This window comes from Manacus vitellinus, unplaced genomic scaffold (assembly GCF_001715985.3).
Source record: "Manacus vitellinus isolate BGI_N305 unplaced genomic scaffold, ASM171598v3 scaffold_44_pilon, whole genome shotgun sequence".
NCBI classification, from domain to species: Eukaryota; Metazoa; Chordata; class Aves; order Passeriformes; family Pipridae; genus Manacus; species Manacus vitellinus.
In genome coordinates, this window is record NW_021940565.1 from 5,638,639 (window position 1) to 5,664,216 (window position 25,578).

At 37.2% G+C, this 25,578-nt stretch overlaps 1 protein-coding gene across 1 annotated transcript in view; it reads right to left on the minus strand.

Annotated features, from left to right (window-relative positions):
• DENND1B (DENN domain containing 1B) overlaps nt 1-25,578 on the minus strand; it is a 156,613-nt gene that overhangs the window by 97,057 nt on the left and 33,978 nt on the right. The window contains exons 4-5 of the mRNA XM_029962239.1: nt 20,618-20,661; nt 2,579-2,628 (exon numbers count right to left, since the gene is read on the minus strand). Of these exons, the coding sequence (XP_029818099.1) occupies nt 2,579-2,628; nt 20,618-20,661 (94 nt within the window). The remainder of the gene's footprint in view (nt 1-2,578; nt 2,629-20,617; nt 20,662-25,578) is intronic.

Consider the following 25,578-nt stretch of genomic DNA (forward strand, 5'->3'; position numbering starts at 1 on the left):
TTGAAGAATGTTGGTTGCCTACTTTAATGAGTTTTATTTAGCTAGATAACAGAAATAATACTCCATTCCCTACAACTCTGCTGTATAGTAGAAATCCAGAGGCAATCTATGGAACAGAGTCATATTTTTTTGATCTAAGTATCTTGATTGGCAGAATCAGTGGAATCTATCACTTTAGCACTGGTAATTTCTACCTCTTAATAGGTTCAGATATTGCTTGACGTAGTTTATACATGTATAATACACATAATACAGGCTGACAAACTGTGCTCTCTAGAGTTCAATATGCTCAATCAATGAAACACATATTTTCTATTTCGGTTCAATCAAAGCTTTCTGTAGAGAAATTGTCATTGAAATCTGTCTGTAAAATACTTGGGGGTATTAGGTGTATCATCTACCATGATCCTCTGCATGAGACAAAAAATATATATATATATATATATTTTCATCAGGCAAGTGAAAAGCACATATATGACTAGAAAAAAAACTAGTCACATCTTAAATGTCCATTGAAAAAAGCCATATGAAAAGGAACTACAGCAGTGTTTTTCCCAATCCTTTTCTTTATCATTCAAATTTCAAAATAAAAAAAAAATTAAACTGAGAAAGCAGAATGCAACTGGTTTTCTTAAAAAAAAAAAATAATGTCCACATTATAGAAAATGCTTGAACTGAGAAGCAAATGGCAAATACACCAAGCAGCCAGTAAGCTGTTCACACAAACGGCTTGCCAGTAAACAGTTCCTGCTTTCCTGAATGAGCTTCCAGCATTTCTGTCCTTTTCTCCACAGCAGCTCTGCCCCTCCTCCTTGTCTGTGGTCTTTTATACTCTCGTGATCCCGCATTGCCTTTGGTTCTCCCACAAATCCCTACAACTCAGCTCCCAGCTACGCAGGAAGCAGCGAGTGCGGCACCTTGTTTTAAAGACACCGCGGAGCCCCTGAGCCGTCAGCGGGCCAGACTGAACACGTCGGCTTTATTCTCCTCATCGGTTTATCTCAGCTCCCAAGAACCTCTCCTCCTTCTGCCCAACCACCAGTTTTTACAAAATTTGTAGAAATTTGGTACCTTTGAGAGCACTGCCTTACTGTCAAGCACGGGGCCAACAGTCAAAAAGCATGTCTGGGGAGGGGGGCACAGAGGGTATTAAAGGACAGGCAACAAACGTCCCATAACTTTTTATTTTCTTTTTTTTCTATTTTCTTTGGTTTTTACTCCTTCAGACACTCAGCTAAAATACATGCTTAGCTATACTATAAATTCATGTATTCCCACAGTTTATTGATTAAGTTCATCCATCTCATACAAGTAGCCAAGTGCCTTCTGAATGGTTCAACAGGAATAGTTAAGGCCAGTTATTTGAAAATAATTATTTGCTGCCACTGATTATCTTCTTGCCACTGGATGGCAGCAACAGAACCTCACCTTTTTCTGTTATCCTCAAATTTTATTTCCATTATTCATCTTCATTACCAATTTTAAACAATTCTGTACATATCTTAAGCACATTAAAGACTTTAATGCTTTAAAGTCAACACTGACAACCATATTAGTTAAGTCATTAAAACAGCTTAAAGGACAGTGAGCTTAACCAGTTCAAACCCCAAACCACTTAATTAAATTCATCTATAAAAGACTGAACCTAGTTTACTTCAAGGAAGTTGTGTTTATAAAGATCTTTATTTTGCCAGTGTGCCTTCCTGCAAAGATTGCTCTCTGTGGAGTAAAAGATGGTGTGTGTAGAGAGGAAAGAACAATCTTCTTGCATCTGAAAAATGCTTCTGGTCTCTGAATCTCCATCTACAACTGATGCCCATGTCCTGAAACTGGTTCAGCCTGCACACTACCTGGATATATCTTTCATTAATCATGCAAATCAAGTTTCTAATTTAATCTTTGCCAATTTGGACAGTACTAGTTTTCCAAACTAAGTGAGTTCAACCTACTAAATTAATTACCATTAATCATTTTCACAAGCCCGAATAAATATTTTCATTAATAAAAACATTTAATATGAACAATTTAAATGACTGGCAGCATTACATGGAATTACAGACTATAACTGATACCAGAAAGGTAAGGACTAATTAATTATAAATAATGGTCTTGATTCTTCTCTGAGAAAAATCAATTGCATATTCAGCTACTTCCATGCAATTAAAGTCTCAATTTCTTTGAACTCAAAGCAACATGTTTGCAGTACTGCTCAGTGAGTTTTCATATCCTGGTGCACTGTAACATTTTTATGAAGCCTGCCGCTTGAAGGAAACTATGTTATATCCTTAGACTAACACAGATGGTGTTTACAATTAAAATGGACAAAACTGGGAGTCAGAATGTAGCTCTAACTTTACAGAGATATCCCCAAAATTCTGTAAAGGTTGCATTTTGCTGTGATAGCTTCCTACTGGTGACTTCATACTTACTTGAACAACAAAGGGCATGTTTTCTCATCTGCAGGTGCAAGCTTTGGGAGTACATTACATTTTCCTTTTCTTTATATCCTTGCTTGTAATTATGTTAAATGTAATTTTCTATTGAAAATTTTTAAATAAATGATAACTGTAGCACATACCTTTCAATGTCAAAAGGAAAGCAGAACTTTGGAACGCTGTTCAGCACTTCCTGAAAATGTAAGTAAAAGAAATAAAGTTACGGGTTTTTGAAAAGGCTTTTCAAAGGCTTGCTTTTTAAAAATGACCAAAAATATTCATAACAAATAATAAATTCAAGGAATATACGATTGCAAAAATACAGCACACGTTCCTGGACTGAAATAATTGATTATTAAAAAGGAATTAAGTTTGTGCTTTGGCAGATTGCAAAGACAATGCCACAGAAGCCCCAGGAGGGAAAGGCCTGGCCTGAAGGGTATTAACACCCTTCACATCCCCGCTGGGATTCCCTTCAACAAGGCCATATGGATTTTACAAGAAGCACCACACCATATGGGTAAGCCACGTCTGCTGCTACTTGTACCACAGACTAGCCACAGGGACTTCTGACAGATCCTGGCTCAAAAATACAAATGTTGTTTCAATTAAAATGCAGGCAGAGAAAAGGGAATGAAGTTGGCAGCAGAATGAATTACAGAGAGGTATAACAACTCTATACATGTTCCATAGTCAAACGCTGAAAATGATGGAAATCGTCTGCTGGTCCAAAGTAGAAATTTATATGATTAACCCTTTGGGTTTCACAAGCAAGCCTTCCTATTAATAAAGGGGGGGGGCGGAGGGGGAGCAAAATCCACCAGATTTACATTCGTACCATAGCCTAAAAGGATGATGTCACTCTTTCTTGCACAATTTTATTTCAGAAGCTGTTTAGTGGCACATAAAATGTGTTAATTAAAATATAAAAATGCTCTCAAACTAGTCAACATTTTTCTTCCCTTTTTATTTTTTTTTAAAGTGAATTACCAGATCAGTTAGCAGCAAATACCCCCAAAATTCTTTTATAAGATCCTAGAAAAACAGGTTTTATTTCCTTGCTCCCAACTGGGAAAACAAACCCCCTGTGAAGCGCTTCAGCTAAGAAGAGGCAGAACAGCAGACATCAATGCAGTCGGTCAAAGCTACAGAATTCCCTTTTTGTAGCAGACCAACAGACATGTATTTCTGGATACAGAAAAACGCATATTGATTACAAATTTCCAGAGCTGCATGTGAGTGTTTAAGAAGCTGATCTAAGATGTTAGCACTCTCTAGCCTGAACACTGTTTACTGCATGTTGAACTCCTATTAGGGGAAATTATGTATTTAAATTCCTACACACTACAACTACTATTTACTTTAAACATTTGCCTGGCTCAGTGGATAGCGTAAAACATAAAGACCCCATCCAAGTTTATCAGCAAGGGATGAATAGTTCAGGAAAAAGATGACTGCCTACAATATGCATGTGCTAGTTACAATATTTCAAAGGTGTATGATGTGCCCACTCTTTAAAATTTCAAAGGTATATCATGTGGCACAAAATGAAAAAGTCAACATTTTTATAATTTCCCAGTCATACAAGAGACTTCAAGAAATCTTTAGAACTTTTACTTTGTCAGCAAAGATAAAGGATATGAAAGCCACAATTGTGTTTGGGAAAGGTTATTAACTCCTGAACAACAACAGTACATATAATACTCTCCAAAAAGAACTGCTCAAGCACCATCCTGCCTGCTGTGAGTGCCCACTGCAGAAGGGTAAGGAGCAAAATACAAACAGGGCAGGTAAACATTTGAATTTCTGCAGTCAGGAACAAGCACACAGGATTCCAGTCATAGCAATAATAAACTCTAAAGACAGAAAACAAACAGAACAGGCTAATCAAAACTTTTAACTCAGGAATTTCCTAAACATTTCCAAATAGTCTCTCTCTTCAGGCTTATAAGGTTTGTTTTTTCCTGTTCCAGAGAAATGGAGTATGTCATTTTTTTTCTAAATCTGCACCTATTCTCACACTATAGGAAATTACTTTCTCCTCACTACCAAGGATTTTAATTGCTGCCTGGTAAGCTTAGCACTGACTCAGAATTGGGTATGGAAATGTATTCATTTATGTTCCCCATTGTACTCTCTCAGAATAAATTATCACACAAGAAGAAGAAAACAAAAACAAAAAAACCAAAGGTATTAGCTCAATATTTTGACTAAACAACCTGAAAATTATGGGTATGTTTTGCAGCGTTCCCCAGGCCGGCGCTCCCCCAGCGCCGCCCGTCCCTCCCCTGCCAGCACACGTGCACTCAACTTCTGCAGAGCAGCCTCAGCTCGCTTCCCAACTGGCAGGAGCATCCCTCGGGGGACAAGTCTTTAAACCTCCGCACTCTTTAAAATTCAACCAGCCAGCAGGTCTATAGACTGGTGTATAAACAGTATAGACAAAAAAAAAAAATCCTCTCTCGGCTTATGTCAGTGACAAAGCAGCTCAGCAGTTGACTGCTTCTCCCCTGACAGCGTAAGCTGGGTTTACACAGATCAATAGATGGAAGTCCTACCTAGCTTCCAGGGCTCAGTTTTCTTCCTTAATTACAGGTGCTATTCAGATTTTTAAAATGGAAGAAAACAAGATGCCCTCAAGATGCTGCTAGACAAATTTAAAATGCAAATGATAAATATTCACATACACAGTCACTATTTGTGTACAATTACAGTTGATACTTGCAGTAACCTCTCTATTGAATAAAATCTGAGCTCTGTCTCCTAATGGGTCATCATTTTCAGGGTTCCATAACTCAGTCAGGACTTCCTCCTGAGTCAACATACACACTCTCAGAAAAAGAACAATATCTTTATTGTCTTTTATATTCATAACTTCATAAAAATATTTGCTTATTTCTGAAGACAGAAGGTTGAACGAGTCTTCAGAAAGCAAAATATCTGGATTCACATGTCCCATGATTATTTCCTCCTTTGGTTCACACAGTATTAGTGTTTTTAGAAATGTTCACTGTGTCACAAAGAAATTGTGTACAAGGGGAAAATTATAATGATGTAAAAAAACAAAACCACAAGGAAAGGATTGTCTATTTGCTTTCAAACACCAAAGAAGCATCTACAATGGTATACACAATTGAGTTTAATTGCTAAGTTAAAGGATAACTATTTCATTCCTTATACAAATAAAATCATAAAATTAATATCATGTGAACTACAGCATGCTGTTTTCCCCACAAAAAGCTTAAACAAAAATGGAAATTATATTTACAAAAATCTTTCCTTTATGCCTATATCACAGCAGAAGAAACTTGCATTCCCACAGGCTCATGGTGCACTGGTTTTATTAATTCACTTTCATCAGCTGCACTGTACAACTTCAGCCTGACCTGGTCATGCTCACTGGCTCTACATTGAGATGAAATTACAGATGGCTAAAAGGTAAGAACTATTTAGCTTTCCTTGCTTATTTTGATACCCATGCAGCTAATTCTGTGTATCATTGTTTTATAAAGCAATGCAAACAGTGGTAGAAGATGCTTCTGAATTCACACATGCCAGCTTTCTGGAAAAAAGGTCCTGGTAACTCACAATCTTGCCCTTAAATGAAACTACTGGTTAGTCATTTTGGTTAGATTCCAGATATACACCATATTCCTTATTAACTAGAAAAGATAGAATTTTTTTTTCTTAGAATATCACAGTCAATTGATACAAGCATAAGAAACCTTCATGGTTGTTCAGTCTCCATTGTAGAGCACAGTCATTTAGGAGGATACTTTCTTCCTTCTCCACTTGAACAAGACATAACATGATCTCACTCCAGCTGGAAGAAGGTACAGCTTCTATGGGAGAGCTTCTATGTGAAAATTGCACCAGATTTGCTATATATTACAGAATGAGCATACTAATGTATCTCTACGCAGGTATGAGTGGGTTTTTTGCATTTTAACTTATGCATTTCAACCAGTTTCCTTTTTCTGTGTAGATTAGGGCTGATAACTTGATGAGTTGACAGAAATAAGGTTCATCACTTAGTATTATACTACTGAAATATTTAAGTATTGAAGCTTAATCTGATTAGTTTCTGAGGTTAAAAGGATGAGGCAACTGTTCACCCCCAGCATTTTTTTCTTACTATAACATATTCTGTAGTTCACAAGGGGGAGGGAAAAGAACCTGATTTTTTGCAAGGGCATCCATGTGAAAGGATGGAAAAATCTTCCCTTACAGGAATATTTTAAGACATCCAGAATGCTGAATCACTTTTTAAAACACTAGATAAACTGCTGTTTATTAAAAGAGTCCTGATATATTCCAACTATTTCTGTGTTTATTTGCAGCATAAGACTGCTTCTCAAGCAAGAAGGTGGGTTCTCCCCCAGGTTCATTCTACTTATGGAAAGAGCATAGAATATAGAATGACAGAATATCCTGAGTTGGCAGAGACCCACAAGGATCATAGAAGTCCAACTCCTGGCCCTGCAAGGATGGTATCTCTGGAGAAGGAAGGGGACAGCCTTACACTGAAACCCACTCAGATTGTGTCCATTCCACAGACATGTCAGGATACCCTGGGAAGAAACAGCCTAAGTAAAACAGTAACCAAGATAATCTGAATTCTCTAATTACAGATCCCAGACCAGGTTACCAAAATCATTCATATAAACTAGTGCTCAAATATCTATCTATTCTTATCTTTTCATTTGGTTTTGAGGCAGAAATCAGTCAAAGAAATATCAATTATAGGAGCACAAATAATCACCCACTTGGTCACAAAACACTTTTGTGCTCCACCACATTATCCTCACTTCTTCAAAAAATTTTCTTCCTCAGTAACAATATTTTTCCCCTTTCCACTGAAAGGGGAAAATCTTTTTTTTTTGTCAGTCTTTCACCTTTGTCATATCTTCTTTATTAACCAGTGTCCTTTTTTTAAAACCTTGTTGGTAACGTTACTTTCTATTCTATTTTAGCATTTCATATAATTTCTTCAAAACTCTTATTTTCTTCCTGCTAGAACTTCCTCTTCCTGCTAACCTCTCATTTAAATGCCTTCTCTTGAAGCACTTGATTGCAGGCCTCTCTTTTGGTTCTTCTTACCAGTTCTCCCTACTCAAATCTCCATCTCCAACTCCAGTGTCCTCTCTTCTTCACTCTTAACTCGCCTTGCTCTCCGATCTTCCTCAAAGGGGACTCTCTTTGCACATAGTTTACCATCATTTTCAGTCACCCAGTGCCAGTCCAAACATACAAACAAGAAATCTACTTGAGATTTAAGACTGTCACGACTGTCATGGTATTTCTGATTCAAGCCAGTGACTTCAGTGGGAATATTTAAACGCGTAGAATTAAGAACAGATTTAGGTTCATTCTTAAATCAAAGCCAGGCTGCTTAGCATCTTGCAGAGTTAAGCCCTTCATCATTGTGGCTCAATAAAGGTAAAGTTCTAATGCTGTCACATAAAACAGCTGATGAAAAGGTAAGCTCTGTCCTTGCCACTGACTTTTCCTTTTCCCTCCTCTGAAGCCATGCACGACCACAGCAGTATGAAGCCTGCAAGAGTAGTTATATTTCAAAGACTTAACTCTTACCTCTGCTAAAAAACTCATCAGAAGATTGTAGCTACAATAAAGAAAGGTCCAAATGGTTTGAATAATAAGAAATTTTAATCTTAGATTACATTCAAGTAAATGCAAAGGGTCTAAAGCATGGAAGTCATTATCAGGCCTCCAAAACTATTTTTAACTTCTACAGGTCTCTTTCTATAGTGGATTGTTCACTGATATCTAGTAGTTCTGAAGGAGAAGAAAAAAATATCTATCCTATCAGCTGCCTTCTGACCACCTAAAGCAATGAAAAATATGGAAATTTAATGTAAATGGTTTAGGGTGGAGATGCAAAGCTCTTTTAAGAAGCAAATAAATAAATTTAAAAGGTACCTTAAGGTTACAGAACTTCATCACTGCAAGAATGAACCACTGAATTTCATAGCTTTTCTTACTTCTTTTTTTAGATTTTTTTTTCAAAAGTTAGAAATCTCCAGTTTTAAATATTTTAGCTAATATTTGCTAAATAAAGTGTAAGGACAATATAGAATTTCCATGTGTTCAAAGCTACTCGTGAAGAAGAGGCTGAAAAGCAGAGGTGTACAACTATATGATCTTAACAAGGTCTCTGCAACACAAGCAACACCTTTCTCCAACCTTTATAAACCATTCGAAACAAAAAACTTTTCCACACTAATCAGTGACTTCCACTTTGTCCTCTGGAAAGAAACACAAGCAGTAAATTAACTTTCTGTGTTTTTGCCTTTGGATATTTCAGATTTTCCTCTAGATCTAAAAGACGAATTATGAACAATTCTCTGAAACCGTTTCAGAGAAAATTAATATTTAATAGCAATTACTAATTGGCTTTCTAGCCATATTGATAGAGTAGTCCCACGAAAATCCTGTGCACATCACACCATTTCATTTGCAGCATGATGCCACAGGATGGGTGTAACACTACTGTGTGACACAGGAGTTTCAGTGCTGTGTGGGTGGCAAAACACAGACCCACAGATGTGCCCTCTAAGCTCTACCTGTTGCAATACTTCTACTCTCAGAAGATAAAAAAGAATATTTGTGCAATTACAGCTCCCTAAAAATAGATCTGCTCTATTCAGCTAATGATTCTCAGAGTCAGTTGCGGATAGTGCTGTGTTTTCTGACACATATTTCTATTCCAATACAGCTGACACATAACAGTTCATAACACCACTGACAAACATGCAAAGGGGAAGGAGATTCTGGACCATGTAGCAGAAGTTGTCACTAATGGATTCAAGTAAGATTAAAATTCCACTAAACTGAGCTAGGTGTACATTTCTACAATCGTAGATTGTTTTGACCCACAGAACACAAAATTCTACTCCACCACTGAGAACAATTTTTGAACTTCATTTAGTTGGCTCACATGTAAATTACAACTGGCAAGGCCCTACAGCCCAATGACTGACATTCAGAAGAATCAGGTTGCTCGTAATGCTTAAGCACCAAACCTTTTTGACGACTTGCTCTCTAAAAGGTGCTTTCATCTTTCTGAAGCTTATTCAGAAAAATATCTGTTGTCTAAAATGAATGAGGAGCTGAATACCTGCAAATGAGGATGAGATCGCTTACAGAATTTAATTAGATTTAATTTCTCTTGTTTCTGCTCCCTATCTCCTCCACTCAGTTACATGCCTCAGGGAAGGATGCCAGACAGGCAGTTGAAGATTCTGGTAGCTTAGTCTCGCTGCTTTGTGCTCTACACAGCAACAAGAGCACAGTTAAGGGCACAGACAGATGAGGTAGCAGGACAGAAAGATTCTAGACAACATGGTAACAGGATGATCCTGAGATCTTAGAGAAGCAAAATCCCACAAACAAGTAGCTACTGTAGAGGGGCAGTGGAGATCTGACAATCAGCTGTCCCTGTTACTGACCTTAGAAACAACTGTTGCGACATCACTTAGAACCAACAGTATGCTACAGACAGACAAAAATAAACGGAAAAATAAATAAATAAATAAAATCACTAAAGACCAGAACAGTGACATGACCAGGGTGTGGTACACTTTGACTGGAGACATGCTACAGAATGCTCTTGCCCTGTACAGCAGGCTAAGGCTGGTGTCCCACGCAGTACACATGAGATTTTACTGCTTTTAGAGTATCTTTCAAAGGTACTTTGCAAGAAGAAAACATAACCCTGAGTACTTTAAAAGGCATGGTTAATCTCACTATCCTGCAAGACTGAGAAATAAGACTTCCTATACAATCACAAAGCAAGTTTTAAAATTCAGAGATTTTACTAAGTTATAAAATGTTGGGATCTCTGTCTAATTGTTCCTGAATCTCATCATACAACCAGATAAAAATAAAACCTATTTCAGACACAGTTGTATCCAGCATAGCATACATGGAAACAAAGTTCACCATAAAATAACAAGCTCAGTTACAAAGAACAGAATAGTTAAAACAGTATGAAGTTCAACATAGGTAAATTTCCCTGCTTAAGGAAAAAATCCTTCAACTTTCCCGGAACTCATAATAAAAACACAAAAATTGACAACGGTCTTCTTCCCAGAGGAAGTTCTCATTGGAATAAGGGTAGATTGAAATGTTACCATCTACTCATTTACTGGCAAGACAAACAAAACCAAGATAAATAATACTTCACCACACAGCTCTGGCACATATGAAATCTCTGTATTCCATGCAGGAATAAATAGTTTTCTCTTTACTTGCCTGACTCATGTCAAGGAGACCATTACTCCCTAGGCAATATCAGAAAGTTGGGAAAAACAGGAAATATGCTCTTCCACTCCACATTTTGTACCAAAAAAAAAAAAAAAAAGAAAAAAAGAAAAAAAAAGGCACCAGTGTATGACACTCCATTTTCTATCACCATGCAGTAGGGGAAAAATGGCTTTCTATTAATAAATACTTTCAATGACAGCATCTCTAACATTATCTGGAAATTCAACAGTGAAGTTGCCTTAACTAGAGTTAAGGTAGACATCACTTTTAAAGTCCAAATATGTAAGTCTCTGAAGGTCAGGTTAAAATCCATATGTCATCCTGCATACCTAAGGGAGCAGCAATATTTGTTTCACTCAAGACTTTTCAGATTTCCCACTGCTTACAACAGCAGTTAAGATGTATCTTTCGTACCAATGCTGAGAACCTCCTGCACATCCTGTTCAGATGTTCTCCAGTGGTGAAAAAACAACCACCATAAAATAATGCTCAAATTAAAACTGGTTCATATTTATATCTGTGAGATTTTTCATTCCACTTTGGAATATTCTGATAGCAAGGGACAGAAATGAGCCTATTTGTAACATACCCAACTCTACCCATTGAATATCTTGCTTTAAAGTGAAGTTTTTAGTCTCAGAAATGTCTACAAAACAGTAATAAAGAATATCATGAGCAGAGTGTAGTTGACACTTAGGTCAAAAGGCTCCTATTTGCAAGATTTTCTTTTCAGTCACCAAGAAATTATTTTCATAAAAGGAAAATCAACTGTAAAAGAACACTACAAATAATGAATACCCGCATTTCCATGAAAATGAAATATACTGAAAAATATCATAACATTTCAAGCATGACAAACTCTACTCCTGATGCCACTTGATACATCTCAGATTCATTTCAACTCCAAGCATATTTTGTTCCAAATATATTCAAAGTATTTTTTTCCTCCGTAAGTTCTGCATTAGTTACTTAAAAGACAAGTCTTGAAATGAAGTGTCTGTAACTAAGCAGGATGTCACTTCTTGCCTACAAAGCTTCTACTGAACAACTGGCCTGCCCAGTATACACCCAGTACTGGTGCACTCAGAGAGGTCAGCACCAGCTCTGCAGATGGCTTGTATGCAAGAATTGCCCTGCTCAGACTGGAGAATGAAACTGTCTTGTAACACCAGGGGATGCTCTTCCAGAATCAGAACTGACTCTTCCACAAAATGATGGTACAGCAGATGCCATGACAAAATGCTGATTTCACTGGCAATTCAGAAACTCAGTAGTAGTTAAAAAATGAAGTAACACATAAGTTAAAGAACAGAAAGTGTCTGTAGTAGAGAGTGATTTATGTAGATAAATAAGGAGAGACAGTCCAAAAGCTAAACCCTCACCTCGGCTCATCCACCCCCAGATGTGCAGCCCTATGAGACAGCTGCCAGCTCCCATGGCTGTGCCAGCAGCAGGGGACATTCGGGAACCCCATGATGTTGTAAACAGTAGCAAAACCAACTGGGGGGGGGGCTGAGTTTCTTGGATTAGAAGAATCTACAGATGAAAGTAAAGGAATCGAGAAAGGAAATTAGCTCCTAAGGGACCTCCTAGGATTATAATTTCTTAAATAAAATCTTATTTGTGATATTTTTATAAAGGAAATAGTTATTTCTTGTTTTAAGTTCAGCACAGGTCAAATTCTAAGCTTCAATGTAGCTCAACAAGAATAACTTGCAGTAATAGTTTCTCGGTGCTAAATTCAGATATTATCAACCATGTTGAAAAACGGAAGGAAGATGAAACAACTCCAAGGCCAAAGAGGGAAAGGGAACAAGCAAAGAAGCCTAAATTTAAAGTGCTAACATACCTCTTGTGTATGTTATCCAATACATGCATACATATAGCATACATATAAATTGGGTTACCCAATGCAGACAGATGACTATCACAAAAATAAAATGCAGTGGACATACAGTTGGGTTTATTTTTCCCAAAAAGATACACAATGTACATTCACTTCACCTACGGCTGAGCCTGTCCAGACCTCCCAGCCCCCTGCTTGAAGCTTCTGATGGCTTCATTGCTAGAGATTACTCTGCAACAATTTCTGGCTGCTGTTTCTGCATGTGAGCATCAGTCAGCCACTTCAGCACTAAGTCAATCAGCTTAGATTCAACCTCAGATAGACCATATGCCAACTCTGAACAGCTAAGAGGAGAGGGGGGCAGGTTCCACCAGCAAGCCAGGCAATACAAGTCACAAGCAGCTACAAGCCAAGGTTTTCAGCTGCTTCGCTATGATCCAAAAAAAATTAAACTACCCATGCTCAGGGAAGACACTCATAAACCCAACCCAGGTATTCACAACACAATGAAAAATTAATTAAAATCCCTCTTCCCAGCTTTAGTCTAAAATTCAAGAATCAGTGCTCTGAGTCTTCACTGGCCCAGTGTGTTTTCTCTAATAGTGGTCATTAGTGCCTACTGAAGGATAAAGGACAGAGATAAGCATGCACTGTAACCCCAGAGACAGGTTATTTCTCTTATCTGGATTTTTTTATTACTGATTTATTAATGATTTTTATTAATGATTGCAGACAGAAACCGACACACAAAACCCAGGAACTCGACACCTTTGCTTAGGGAAGAAGCAAATACAGTCTACCAACCAAGTAATCCACAATGCTTTGAAAACTTATACAGAAGTAATTAGTACCAGAAATAGCTATATTCTGATGGATTAATGTATTTCCCTTTCTGATCACCTGCCTGGAAGTTCTCCACCTTCACTTATTCCTGGTCCAAGATCCCCAACCAAGCAGTCTGGATCCCTCCAGCTGCAGCCCACCTTTGCCTTGCTCTTGCTGCTCCCAAAGTCCTCTGCTGCTTCTGTTCCTGATCTCAGTCCCATCAAGTCTTACTCTTTGCCTGGTTCCTTGATTTCATCTTACTTGGTTTATACCATTTGATCCCAGACCATTTCCTAACACAAGCAATATGCAGAAGAGTATTTTATTTGACAAAATATAAGCAAATTATTTGAAGTGACATTTCAAATACCTGTAGCAGTAACAGTGAACCAATGTACCTCAAATGCTCTCCCAGTTCTACAGAAAACTATCACCAAGAAAGGCAGAAGAAGATCCAAGAACCAAACCCAGAGTTCAGGGATACTACAACCAGTACTTAACATAAAAAGAAGCTGCACTAATTAGGATATTCATCAAAATGCAGCAGTAAGCTTGAGGCACAAAAGCAACACTGAAAGTAAAACAGAGGCAACAAATCGAAGACTCAAGTGGATGGAGGGTGCTTAGCAAGCAGATGAGGAAGTCTAAGGTATCACAGAATAAGAAATTAGGTGACATTAGACTGGAATATTCTGAGGGCAGTTGAGGTCAGTCAACAACGACATCACACATGACAATTTGGCAGCCTTTCTGGAAGACGTTCCAAATGATTGTCATCACTATTTCAGCCATCAGTTAATTTTTTCTTCTTTGGTTTGGCACATTACTGAAGTCTGGAATCTGATTTGGCTTTGAAATGAGCCAAATCAGTAACAGTTATTTTCGACAGGCTGATACAGAATATCTGAAGGACAGTCAAATATTAATACTGTACTTATTTGAGCAAACAGAGAAGAGACTATTTCTACAAAATGCAGTCCCCCAATATCACAGCTGTATGATTTAAAAAAATGGCTAACATATGCATACAGTCTATTAAAATGCACATAATTTATCTGACTCAAAATGAAAACATATCTAACACGTAATTCCATTCATCTGGCCCTTTTTCACCCAGCCTTAAGATATACAAATGCGTGCCTTTTCACCAGAACACAGCAGCTGGGAATGAAAAGAAAAGCATTCAAATGATCATTTTCACATCATATTCCATCGCCTTTTCACCAGCTTCTCCCCAGTCTTTCTTTGAGTCCCATTCTGCTACAAGAGAGCTGCTTTTTAGATCAATTCATATTTCCATAATCCACACTGCTGTTTCTCCCTCTCCTCCCCAGGGTGGACTAACCCCTGCATCCAGAACTATGGCTTACAACTGTCATTAAGACCTGTAACAATAACAAGATAACAAAAGAGCTGGTAGAGATGAGGCTAGCCAGTACCATATGCTGATCAAGTTCAACATTTTTAACTTAAAAGCTCTATAAAACAAAACTCCCACAATTCTGAGAACAAGCATACTTCATGTTGCCACCTGTCCTCAAAATTTCAAGAAAGTTCCAAGTTTCCAGTATTGGGCTTTTATAATTTTAAAAATAAACATCTCAAAGATTTATTCTGTCTCTGTTAGGATGAATTAAAAGAAAAATATTGAGAATATTATTTACATCGTGAGTGATGTAAGGGTCTCAGTGATTCTGGGTGTTCCCAGCATGCCTACATGGGCAGTTGTTTCACAGAATATTTATCAGGACAGGACAGATCTTTTCTGTTCCCACAGTGCAGTTAGTAACTATAAATACACCTCTGTTTTTCTGTTGATCATCTATCAGCTGTGATTTGCATAGACAAAAAGCATTGCTGCCTTACACACACACACAGTATTTTTCAATAAAAACACAGTCTTTCAAACACAAAGCGTCAGAAAATTACAGTGTCAGAAAACTATCTTAACCAGATAAAGCTCATATGGAGTGCACCAAGCTGCCATCATTCTCTGCTGGGTTAATTGCTTTCCTTAAAGTTACACAGAAATTCAAGTTTCAAAATATCCCTAAACAAAATAATAATGTGTAACATTTAGACAAAAATGCTATTGAAATCAGTCATCTCATTAGACTGACTCCTCCTTTCTCATACCAATGTACCCAAATATTAATAGTACTTCTAAATACACAAGCAACAAAATCCCACTCCCCTTTTTAAGATATACTGATTAAAAAAAAAAAAAAAAACCAAAACACCAAAGCAAGCACCTATCTAGTTAGCATAAACATATGAAACATGCATTTAATGCCTCATCAGAATACAAGAACAAAGCCAACACATGCAGAAAGCCGGTGAGATGCATCCCCTAACAGCATGCCTGCAGCCTTGAAGGGAGTGTAAACAGTCTCCTACCTCCTGGGCTCCTGCTGTTCCCTTAGGAGAGGACAGAGGAACACAAAGTCTCACTATTGTCTTCCACACATCGTTTTGACCCAGACAACAGATTTTATCTTGCTTCTTGAGAATATTTAATAAACAAACAAAACAACCTGGTGCTATTATTCAAATATTTTAAAAAAGAATATTATCTCTTCCACTGTGACCTCATTCATGTAATTGCTGCCACGATCTATGCAATTAAATATTCCATCTTGAAGGAAACTGAATGCTTTGTCTCCAATCAGATGTTTATTTAAGCCAGGCTAAACTTTCAGTAGTTAATACATACATTGAAAGTAAAGTGTGCAATTAGTGCTTTGCTGGGGGAAGACTGACATATGAGTACTTCAGAGGATTTTTCCTTTAAAATGATTTCACACACATCCATGTATATCTATATTTTTATATACAAATTTTTATATACAAATATTTATATACAAATATTTTCACAAAAATCAAGTAGATTTCCACATATAGTATCAGACTTCAGTAGCTGGGTCACTACAGTTCAATGGTGACTTCTGCATAATGTGATACATTAAAAATAGAAAGCAGATGTTATATAAAATACGAAATAATAACATAAAGGGTGTTACAGCAACATCATAGAAGACAGCAGAGATTCCTCACATGAGATGCCATCTGCAGGGTTTGGGAAAAGCCTGACATGAAAAAGCAGATTCAGACTGCTTCTCTTAGAAAGGAGAAAGTGAGAGAAGCTAGGATGAAATCTGCAACACAACTAACAATCTAATGTAGCCTCAATTCTTTGTTAACCCACATCTTCAGTGAACAACCCCTTGTCACACGTCGTATTACGCTAAAGTGGATTCTGGTAAAACCGTTTCCTGACGTTTTAACTACTTGTATCATCTTCCTGGTGAGATGTTTTTCACCAGCAGAGAAGTGGAAGGCTAAAGAAAGAAATTTTTAAGCAATTAGAAGGGTAAAGAATGAGAGTTAGTCAATGGATACCATATACTCTGGGACTACCAGAATAGAAGTCACTTTGGACCCGTGAGTGGTGAGATTGAAAAGCTACTGAATTCTTACACAGCTAAAAATAACATCCAATATAGCTGTAATTACTAAATTCATAAAAAATGTTAGACTTCACATGCTTCAAAGGTTAAGACAACACAGAAAGCAGCACTGCCTCTTGCACAGCCACTAACTCCTGCTGTTTCTATCGGCACCGTGCCCTCCTTCTTCCTTGTGCCAACACTACTCTTATCCCAGGAATGTTTCAACCCAATGAGGTTACTGGGAGTGCCAGTGTTTTTATTTGCAGAACAGCTACTAATAGAGCCACACTGGAGGCACCTGGACACATCTGACATCAATAAGGCTTTGCTACTGACTCCACTGCCATGAGGAGACAAGCCAGCATCAGCAGATCACAGTTCTGCCAGGCAACATTAATTTCTGCAGAAATACATATTTTCTTTGTCAACGGTAATGAAGTATTTCAGTTTGGAAGCCAAGGTGTTGTTTTCATCTGGGCTGCTTTTCTAAAACCCTTAAAAAATACTTTCTTCTTAAAAACAACTAGATTTTTTTTCCAGGTATCATAGCATTAATATTTTCTCTGTACAGACTTCTGTTTGAAAATGAGCTTGCAAGGCTGAAATTAAACTCTAGTTCTACCAGTCTGAATAAACAAAATAGGAATTTCAAGATTAAAAACCACACATCTTTTATCATGAGAATTTTGTTAAGCACAAGGGATTTCTGAACATACTGCAAGACAGGGCCTCTAGGCATATAAATTCAAAATATATTTTAAACAAAAAAAATAGTCCATTGAATGGCTACAACTCATTCTTCACCCAAATCTAAAGCTTGTGAGGATAATCACAGAAGACCTATATATGCTCAAATCAGAAATCTTCACTCATTTTCTATAGTGCTGAGTTTATTCAGAACTTTTTCCAACACTGTCAAACTCATGTTTATACCACTAATGCCAGTATAACACTAAATTGTAACTGCGATGTCTCAAATAGATTAGTTCTTTTGGGTTTTGGGGTACTTTTTAATAAAGATCTTCTTTGAAACAGTAGTCTGATTTTTTGTCCTTTGAATTCTACCCAGCACAAGCTCATTTTTTCATTCATAGTTTTGAGAGTTACTAAAATTGGAACTATTCCTACCATCAAAAAATAAAGAAAAAAATTAAAAGAAAAAAAAGGTAAACCCACTTTCTGAAATACTCCTGGCAAAGAAAAATATTTTTCATTTCCTGCCTTGAAGCCTTACCTTTTTTCTTTCCCCACCCTGTGTTTTTCTCTTTTCCTTCCTATTCTGGCATCTAAGAATTACCAGATATAAAATAAGTGGTTTCCCTGCAGCCTTGGTAGATAAGAAAACCAACAATGAATCTTGCAAATTCTTTTGTGGTACCAAAATCACGCCTTAATGTTTCCTTTACTTGAGGGACTGTGTGTGAGCAAAAGATTATGACAAATCCCCAATCTTGTCTTCCTCCTGATCAACTGTAATTTTTACAACTCATCCACAACAGATGGATGTTTTGCAAAACATGATTTTGGAAAGTCAACATTTAAGAAAAAAAAAAAAAGACCAAAAGAAGAATATTGACTAACACAAAAGAAAATGGAGAGGACAAGAATTACAGAGAGGATTAGGGATGAGTAAGCACTAGAAAGTTCATCATACTTAGAGGACAAATCTGAGAAAGAGGAGGAATATATCAAAATGGCTTAGACAAGTTTTCTTTGCATTATGAAAGCAACAAAAAGGTGACATGATAAACTGTAGAAAAATTCAGGAAGAGAGGAAAATATTTTGCCCACTGTTATCACATCACTGTGCAAACAGACAGCCCTTCAATTTTAGGAAAGATGATTCCTTGGGATACATCCAAAAACTAACTCACACATTTTACATTTAAAATAGAAATGACTGAAAAATAGGATGGAGAATATTCTTTTTCTTTTCTTTTTTTTTTTTTTTAATATTCTCCCCACAAACTTTAATGGAAATTAGCCTTGATGGTTTTAGTGAGTTCTTGGTTTTTAACAATGTAAAAATTAGACGTGGCAGATACTCAGGTCTCCAATCCAAACCTACCAAGTTCAGCACACGCACACACACATGCGCACAGGAGGCTTCTGCTGGTTTCACTCAGTGACTTGGCTCAGGGGTTTGCTATAGAAGCTGCTAGATATTCTGTTCAAATCCACTGATTCTGGTAGGAAGATTTCCCTTGCAAGGAGAAGGATTAAAACATACTGTTTGCACAAGCAATTTACCTGAAACACTAGATTCCCTACACAGTCAAGGCACAATGAGCAGGCACAGGTTTTTCAGAGCCCAAAGGCAGAGAGCCGCCTGAGGCCTCTGGTTTTTATAGATTAGGTATGTCTATTGCATCTTTGTATGATTCCCCTCCAGTCTTTAGTGGGCTTCATCTTCTAATCATTTTTCTACACCAGCTGTTCTCTGAATAACCTTCGACTTGCTGAATAAGCTCCCATTTTTCTTCATACATAATTTCTCTTTTCTTTTTTTTTTTTTTCTTAAGATCAAGTCGTTCTTGGGGAAAAAGAAAGAGAACAAAACAAACTAAAAAAAAAGAATTTAAATGACAATAAAGGCGATCATTCTGCAGCCAGGATAATTATGAAAACTTGCTGAATGCCTAGCTAAGAACATACAAGAGCACACTTTGCTCATTTGTCACTGTTTTACAGGCTGCACCTGTTTCTGACTGATGCTATTCCCTAACCAGACATCCTACCTTCTATCTTTGTATATTTATCCCTTTCATCATGAATCACCTTATAGCTGTCTTTATAGAATCTTATATTATTGATTTCAAAAAAACAACAACAAAAAAAAATCAACAATTTATCAACATCTACTGTACAAAAACACTGCCAGATCATTCGTTGTGGTGATATTACCAATGAAGAATATGTTTGAGTCCATATCAGTCTAAAAACAAGAGGAAAAAGAGACATTGGGACTGAGATATTTACTCTATTTAGTGGGGGGGTTGTATTTTCTTTTATGAAAACAAAGATATTTCAATGTAAGAAACTCCTGTCAAAGTTGCTGAAATAACAAAATTGAATTTCGTTAACTTTTAATATTAATAATTTTAATAAAATAGTCATGGGGCAAAAAACCTAACAAAATAATTAATAGCTGGTTGTCACTAAAAACAGTGAGAAAAATCCATCAGTCCTGTATATATAAACTTTCCTTTGAGGATTAATTATAGATAGAACACTGGATTTTCACGCTTTCAAAATCAGGAACTTTAGATCAGTCTCTGATAAGGGTCTGAGGATTTATTTTTTTCCCAAGAAAATAACAAGGGTATCTCTAAAATATCATTAAATAAATATCTAAAATCTTGCATTGGAAAGGATTACAGGATTACATTAAAAGGGCATACATGGGCAGCTCTAACTTTTTTGTTCTGGTGGTTTTTGTGACAACAATTTATAACATCAACATTTGGTAAAGTTTTATTGATACATTTTCCACATTTTTAATACCACAACAGATAAAAACCCAACACATCCAACAGTATGACCTGATAAAATACTACATATCAAAAATAAGGTGATACAGAGAATTAGCATGACATTCCACGCTCCAGAACTGCTATTGCATATTCCTGTCACAAAGGCAATCTAATCACCAAGCCACCAGTTGGGTGAAGACTTCCTCCCTCTTATCATTAGCATCTGCCTCTTCACAGCTGAATAGGAGAGCATTTTTATTATTATTCTATCATAAAAAAAAAGTTCAATCTCATGTTTCCAACCTGGTCTCCAAAGTCCTCCGGGAACTTCCACAGTACCACTGGATCTGTAAATAATTGACAGACAGCATTAATCAGAGGCAAAGGAACAGAGTATTACAGTCAGAGTACATTAATATTAAAGAGAGGGTCAGCTTAGCGTCAAGCTTTGAGGCAAGTGCAAAAATGTATCTAAAAACCAAGGAAGATACTGGATTATTAAAAAGACTTATTTCATATTTATGAAACTGTATGTTTATTGTTTTACATATGGTAGTAGGTTATGATGTACCAAATTATTTTCATATTCAACTCTTTCATCTTTGAATACTTCATTTTTTAAGCACATGTTCAATTTTTACATTTTAATTTAATTAAGAAATAAAGTGATATAAAACCTCTTTCCTCTCCAGGAAAAAAGAGGATAAAATTATAAGGGAAAACAAAGATCTTTGTAGAGTGCAGGAAAACATCCTTTGTGATTTTAAAGATAGTAGCAATGTAACCAGCATTCTCAAGGAAGAGTTTAGAAGAGCTACCACATTTCAATATTTTCTGTTCAGAGTCATTTAAAACCAACATTTCAATAACAGCTTGAAGTTTTCATTAACCTCTTATAAACTGCTAATTATCAAAATAATCATTGTTATTTTGGCTATATATCACTCTAAAATTAATGTTATTTTAAAGGCATATAATACAACAATCTGAACCATAACTTTTCAACAGAAACAAGAATTATGTTCCTCAGCCTGTAATACAAAACCTTCCTAAGGTGCTACTCTTACACCATATCACAAATATCCAGGAAGCTTCACAGCACTTCTGTACAACAGCTCAGCACCAGCAATTGTCCTTGTGCTAAAAGGGAAAGTACCTGTCCTCCTGCAAGGAAGACCCAGGTCAGTGACAAAGCCTGGACCAGAAGACGAGCCCTCCAAATTCTGCTCATGCCCCAGCCACCATCAGGCAGATCCTCCTGCCAGTGCCTGGCATGGCTGACAACAGCTTGGGGTGCCAGAGGGCAGGAAATCTAATGGAGAAACCCGCCAGTAAGCGCCGGAGGACATCACCTGATGAGAACTGCCACCTCTTGTCCACCTCAAGAGCTGCTGCAATTCCTGTCATCCAAGGAGCCAGGAACCATTCAGAGTTCCAACTTCAGGCTTTAACACCAGCACTGTGTGATAACTCAGAAACTTCCCTCTCATCACTAGGTTTTATGTCAGAACCAGAGGGTTCTCCACTTTTGGCAAAGTATGGAGGTTTCTACTCTTCTTCATTGTCCCATGTATGTTTTCTGCTGCAAACTGGAGATTCAATGGGAGGGAAATGCCACTGATGGATTTTTTATTCCCAGCTGCTGATTTCAAATGCTACTATTCAATACAGAGCTGCTGCACCCATGTGTTTGCTGCTGGCCCAAACACCAGGAGCTGGAAACTGAAGTCAGCATTCCTCCTTCACCCCAGGCCAGATGTTAAACTAACAGTGGAATAGACCTTTCAAATGTGCTGCAAAATTCAACTTGTCAATCAACTCAATGCAATTTAGACCTGATTTGCATCTAATTCAAATCTAAGTGACATTTGAGGTAAAAATGGAGGCATTTGACTCCTCTTATTGGACAAGTGTATTTTTTCTCCTAACAACATCCAGGAAGGGTTCTGCAGTTACTATTTATTAAAATATATGTCGTTTGCACAAGGAATCTTTCTCCATTTACTATGGAGAGCAAGAACTTTTGGAGGCAGATACAAAACAAGAGATAAGATGTCACATTTATAAAAATATGAGATCAAATAAATACAGTTACTTACGACAGAGACTCTTCATCCCCATCTGTTTTGTGTGTATTTAAATAGACAACACATCTCTGTAAAGACCAGGTACAAGAGGAGTTTGAATATCTCAGTGCCTGCCTATCCTATAATGGAGCTCAGTTTTATTCCAAATTAGTATCATGAAAAACAAAGCAATTACATATCAACAGTGATCCCTGATAAGTCCAAGGAGTAGTAAGTATGGTAGGAGATATTAAATATTCAATGGTACCTAATTCATAAATTACTTTCTACAAACCACTAAAAACTGTGCAGAATCCAAAAGCTACTTGAACAGAGCTTGTAAACCTAATGCCATACGTCCACAAACATTTCAAGCATAAATTCCTCTGCAAATGAGCAATCCCACTGCACTCCACTACCAGGTACTTGTTGGTGATCCTGTAGCACTGTCTGCCTTGTCTTGGTACAGACTCTTCCCCTGCTACACTGAACCAGATGAGGGAACCGACCAAGATCAAACCAAGTGTCTGAAACTTCTCAGGTCAGCGTCAACTAGATCAGTTCCCCAAAACCATTTGTTTTGTGTCAGAAAAAAAAAAAAGGAAGAAAAACTGGGGAACGGAGAGTTGCGGTGAAAAGAAAGCGGGACTGCTTCACCCGGCAGCGCTCCAGCCGTAAGCATTAAGACCTCATGCAATACAAGCCAGTTACCAGCTGCCCTTAGTTCCGTTTCTTATCACCCAGTTCTTGTTCACAACTTCCCAAGGTTTGCTCTGCCATTTATAGTTGCTTCTATTGCAAAACCCGAGCGCTGTTGCCTGCGAGGAGGAGCAGGGACCGCCCTGCAGCGAGGCTGTCGGAGCACCGGCACGCAGGGGCTTGGCAGGCTCGCCCCTTCCCAGCAATGAAGCCAGCAGATGACTTTGGCAGATGTGAAGTACAGTTACATGAGAAACATTTAGTATAGTGAATGCTTTAGCAACACAGTAACAAAATCACTGGGGTTTCCGAAATCGGACAGAAACGTAATTGCTTTCTTTCATTGTCCTTAGTGCAGATGTAACTGTCAGGCTTCAAAAAAGGAAGCAGATCGCAATAGCAAGACCCCCAGGTGTTATTTTAAAAGGTCACAATCAGGAGCAAAGTCCGATCTTAGAATTAAACAAAACTTGGCTCTAGGTATCTTGGGATTAGGGTCAAAACATGAGTAAAATTCACACCTCAGTGATGTCAATAGAGTTGAAAGCATTTCACAGGACCACACCCTTTACCTACAAGCAACAAGATCAACAGCCTCAGTAAATTCTTTTGGTGCCCTGATATGCTAACAGATAAAAACCCTACAACCTTAATTCAGTGTCCTGCTCAGCTTGCCATCTTCTCTTTGTATTAGGGGTCTCTTGGACTACTCCAGTCTCACTTGAAATGGTAAAAACATATTTAAGTAAATTCTAGTTCACTCAACTATAGGTATAACAACATTTACGTTCATATCACGAAAGGATATTTATATCATGACAGGATAATTAAAATCAAGTGATCTAAACAGGCAAAATAATGCTTTTACTACTCTTTCGTGAAAACAAGCACCAACATTTGAAAAAATATTCCTAACTAAATCCAAGAAAAACATTCAGTGCTACACTCAGCAAAAATTACATGCCTCCAAGATTTGTCCAACTGTTTTGAGCCGGGTTTTGCAGCTGTTATTACTGGCTTTTAACTGGTTATTTTAGTAGGTACTTGCCACACATTTATTAAGTAAGAAAATCTGATGTGACTCGTGCTTCAAAAAGAAAAGTTACTATACTCTTTTTATGTCTTTAGTCTCTGAAACCAAACCCTAACACTTATAAAAAGCCTCAGGATTTTATGATAATTATCCGAGTCAGGGATTGGGGTTTTTTTTATTCAAAAGATTATGTTGGTTTCTGCTTTTGGAGCTAGGCTCAGGCAGCATTTGACATATCTTTGTGGCAACTTCTCACAAGTGCTGCAAAGGAAGAAACAAAAGGGTACTGATTCAGAAATAAAAAGAGAAAGTATAATCCTATTCTGCAACTTTATGCACTTTATCTTCATATTTACAAAGACTGAATTTTCTTTTTCCCTGAGGATTACTTTCCAGATACACCATCTGATCTGGCTATCTTAGGTCGATTTAATTCTGATTTTATGGGTGAGAGGATGAGAACCACTCAGAAATAGCTGTTGCTATAGCCAGCTGAGGAACTACAGAATTTCTCCTCATTTTCCACCAGACTTTTTGGGACAAAGTTTTATACCAATTTTAAGTAAATGTCGTAGCAGGAGGAAATTGTAAAGTGCATACATAAAACAGTTTGTGTGTTACATGTATAAATAAATATATATATATATATATATGCACGTACCAACATCACTTCTTCCTACGCCTACCACATCCAGGACGTACATCTTAGCATGTGCCAGTAACACTTGAAAACTTCTTTGCTAAACATTCTATAGCACTGGAAAGTTCATATTCCTTGCTACAAGTCAGTAGAGAGACAAGCATGGAGTGGTTTGCTGAGGGACCAAAACTTAGAGTATGGTACAACTGATACAAAGAGAAGAGTGATTCGTGTGCAATTCTTAAAAAGAAGTATGCAAGATGTTCCAACCTAGAACTTCTCCAGAAGACAAATGCAGGCAAGCATGACACACACTAAGAGCAGAGGAAAACATATGCATATCCTCAAGGTAATTTTTCTCCAAAAATCTATTCCCAAAGAAGCAACATCATAAAGCATGTCATCTGTATTTTTAAGAAAACAACTTCTAACACATTTTAACTTCTGTAACAGATCTAAGAAAGTACTATTTCTCATGACAGAATAGATTATAGAAGTAATGCATTCTAACCTATGAGAAAAAAAAAGATAAAGCTTTCTGAGTTGTAACTTCCCCAAAAATTAAAAAGTTAAACATACTCTAAAAATACTCTTCATAATCAAACTTGCAGATTATAAATGTCACCCAAAAATACAACAGGATCAGCTAATTAGCACACATTCAATTTAGTAATGGAACAGAAATTACAAACACATACTGAGAAACTTCATCTCACGTAATTCTCTTGATAGCAACAGAGAATAATTTCAGACAGGAAAACACAGCTAAGGTAAAATGAAACAGATTAATTAAGCAGTCCAGTGTTCTGCCTGGAGAAGAGGAATC